Source organism: Notothenia coriiceps, unplaced genomic scaffold (genome assembly GCF_000735185.1).
Source record: "Notothenia coriiceps isolate Sejong01 unplaced genomic scaffold, NC01 NC01_scaffold00003098, whole genome shotgun sequence".
In the NCBI taxonomy this organism is placed as follows: domain Eukaryota; kingdom Metazoa; phylum Chordata; class Actinopteri; order Perciformes; family Nototheniidae; genus Notothenia; species Notothenia coriiceps.
The window spans coordinates 1-3,786 of NW_011335799.1; the positions used below are offsets into that span (position 1 = coordinate 1).

Genomic DNA, 3,786 nt, shown 5'->3' on the forward strand with positions numbered 1-3,786 from the left:
TTCAGAATGTAAGAAGTAGAAAGTACGGATATTTGTGTTCAAAATGTAAGAAGTCAAAGTAAAAAGTCGTCAGAAAAATAAGGAGTGGAGTAAAGTAAAATGTACTTATGTACAGTATTTAGTATTTGTACTCCACTACTTCCCACTTCTGTTAATTATTTATTCATTACAATTACATACATTCAAAAAATTAAGGGAAATGTTTACAAGAAATATTAATATACAACAAACAAAAGGAAGTACAGTAACAATATGAGAAATTACTTTGAAAAAGAACATATGTGTAGAATAGCAGAATTTAAAGTGAGAGAGGTGTAAAGTTTTACAAGATGTACGTTTAACAGAAATGTGCTAAATATAATGAAGAACTTATGAATAACAGAGGTATACTGACAGAAGATCAACATATGTTTCAGTCTTAGATTTTAAATCTACAATAAGCAGTATTTTATGATAAAAATGTTTCAAATAACAATATGAGGTTCAGCTGAATCCATACTTTTTCAGTGCTTGTTGTGAGTTTCAGTTCTCTGTTAAGCTAATGTTTGTCCATCAGGTCTTCTGGAGGACCGTCTGCTGGTGAAGGTGGTGAAGGACAGGCTGATGTCCAACCCGTGCAGGAACCAGGGCTTTGTTCTTGATGGCTTTCCAAAGACATATGAACAAGCTAAAGAGCTCTTCTACTGTGAGACACTGACACTTGTTGTGCATAATGAGAGAAACAACAGGAAGTCCTCCTGCATATCTTATTGTATTTTAAATGTTCATAGTTGACTTATTCCTGCATTTCACACCGTTATTTCTTTATGTGCTAAGTTTATTGCTTTTTGGACTGTTAGCCATGCCTAGGACTTCATATTTCCATTGCCAACAGCTACGCTTTAGCTATTGTGCATATGACGATAAACCCTTTCAATGTTTAAATCTTGAATCATTCAGCAAAAGTGTCAAGGTGCAACGTTATGATGGTATTATCATTTGTACGGCTATCTGCAGTACATACTAAAAGTAAAAAAGAAAGAGGGATTTGGAACGCAGCCATAGCTCGGACTGCACTACTGCATACTCAGTAAAACAGAATACACGTTGTACCTGTATAAACATCCCTTTGCTTTCTTTTGTAGCTGAAGAACAGGAATCAGAAGACGGAACATCCCAGATGTCTTCATTCAGCAGGAAGATTATGCCAGGTCTCTGCATATGCTTTATGTCCCCCCCAGCAGTAATGTAGGGTGGTGAAGGAATTTGAGTTATAGAAACCAGAAATGAGTCTGCATTTTATTAAGTACAGTTCCATCATCTCAAAGTCAGCAGTTTTTTAAATGTCGTATTGTTTAGATGCAACAGCAGAATCTTTATCGGGTTTTACAGATATCAGTGTGTATATGTGTGTGTGTGTGTGTGTGTGTGAGAGATGGTTTCCTTGTGTGTGCTGCAGAGTGTGTGCTGAGTCTGGATGTGTCGGATGTGTTCCTTAAGGAGCGGGTGATGAACCTGCCTGAGAGGTTGGTGCAGGAGCACAGCTACGAGCAGGAGCACTTCCTGCTCCGCCTGGACAGACACAGAGAGAACAACATGGAGGATGAAAATGTGGGGAACTACTTTGATGAGCTGGACACCACCCCTCTGTACCTGGGTAATCACTCACGCCTGTTGTGTGTTAGTTAGTGAGATGAGCCACAAACTGTGGTTTCCTTATCAATGTTCATTTGGATTTGTTAAATATAAAGTCAATCTGCCTTAGCCGCAGGGTTCCCGCTTATCTTGAAAACGTTTCAAAGTTTCTAATCTTTTTTTTTATTGATTTATTATTTTGTATTATTAATTCAAGTTAAGCCTTAAGAAGTCCGCAAAGAAGGAAAGAGTGTTTGTTGACAATCTATTGTAAAATCAATGAATGAGCTTTCTTTGACTTTTTAAAGAATGATACATAGAGGTTTAATACCAATTAAGATATTTTATTTAGATTAATTAGTAACTGCTTCCATAGTCTGAATCAATTGCAGATTGACTTTTTTGCGTCCAGATCCAGATAGCAGAACGATTGTGCAAAATGATTGTAGGGTTAGGGTTAAAAAGTCATGCATCTAACCCTTCTATCCCTCCGGATATTGAAATCCTGTCCTAAGTGTGTCTCCTGTCCTCCTCCTCAGAGATCAGCAGCAGCGAGGAGCCGGACTGCCTGCTGCTGATGCAGAAGATCCTGGACACACTGGGCCAGCCCAGGAACTACGGCCCCAGCTGCAGGGAGGTGGAGGAAGAGGAGAGGAGGAAGGCTGAGGAGAGGATGAAGAGAGAGGAGCAGGAGAGGGCGGAGCAGGAGAGGAGGGAGGAGGAGGAGGCCACAAACAGGGCTGCAAGCTGGGACCAGTGGGTGGGTACTGCAGGAGAAGGTAACACACCTTCACAAAACAAATACTGTTCCATCACGAGACTGAGCCATGATCAACGTGTTTATACCAAAGCTGAGAATGCAGCAGACAGAAGAAAAAACAAATGTCACAATAAACCACTCTATTATTCCCCATTCACAATATCTCTTATGTAAAGGCAACATTTAAAATAGGCTTTTGCCTGGTATTTCTCCTCAACATGAATAGCTCCTGATGGCAGACAGGAGCTCTCACACCTATTAGGGATGTGTTACCATACATTCAGTACTAAACATGTGCCCATCTAACTTCTACAGCCCAATACAATCTGTATAGAAATGATTGTTAACAACTAGATGACGAGTGAACTACTTATCTCTGATCATCTCAGCTTTTCCTACATTTCATATTCATAAGTCTTGCATACCAGAAAACAGCAAATGAGGAAAGTATTAGATCAGGTTAGGCCTTGTTATGTATAAAATACAAATCTTTGCTCAAAGGTCCACTTAGTAGTTTTTTTTACTAGACTCCCCCTCTTATGGCCTGCTTCATTAGATGCACGTTCTGGAGTTTGCTCTATTGTCATCCAGGGGTCATGTGGTAAGAAAACTATGACTATGTATGTCAACAAACGTTTTGACAAGATGGGATGACAGGATTTACAGGCAGCACACACAGACTGCATCCCTATCAACATCAATATTTTTGCCAAAAAATAACAGACTAAAATGCAGTTTAAAAAATACAGCTTTATTAGATATAAAACTAGGTGGACATCAATCTGACGACCAACATTTCTCCTGCGTTTTTTGCCTAAAATTTCCACTCAGACTTCAACTTTAACTCAGATAAAACAAAAATGGACAGACCTTTAGACAACTAAACCTGGCTAAAAATGAAACAGGATGTGGCGGACTAAATATGATATAAACCAAGAAAAGCGCCCAGCGGCAGCACCTCTCACTCTGAGAATGATTTCCCCTTCTTTATTTTAGAAATCAAAGACGGGGAAGATTAATATGTTTATTTTAAACATCCTTCACAGTACAAAGACCAACTCTCCACTTACACTTGCTTTACTCCCTGTGTTCACACAGTTTTACTATGCAACGACTGGCTTCATTGAATGACTTTTGGTGGAAGTCTGCTAAGAAAGATCCCTTTTTAGCAGATTTTGAGGCATCGAGGAGAATCACAGGCAGATAAATGCTTTATTTTTCTATCTGTTAAATTGCATATTTGTGCACCATTCATGTGGTGCCTGGACAACAACTAGAACTATAAAATGCATTTCCTGCAGAAAATGCGTGCAAATGCTGTAAACTGTGAACATTTGTGGCTGAATTTAGCTGAAAATGCAGAAAAAGCTGAATATTTTATTAGCTGAATGGTAGCTGCTTTTAGCTACAAA

At 39.0% G+C, this 3,786-nt stretch overlaps 1 protein-coding gene across 1 annotated transcript; it reads left to right on the top strand.

Annotated features, from left to right (window-relative positions):
* Positions 1 to 556: 556 nt before the first annotated feature.
* On the top strand, positions 557 to 2,548 carry LOC104941068 (adenylate kinase 7-like; the record flags this gene model as incomplete). Its single annotated transcript, XM_010766108.1, has 4 exons — positions 557 to 685; positions 1,125 to 1,190; positions 1,439 to 1,636; positions 2,154 to 2,548. Coding segments are annotated over 4 exons (788 nt in total), but the record flags the coding sequence as incomplete, so codon positions are not given.
* Positions 2,549 to 3,786: the final 1,238 nt, after the last annotated feature.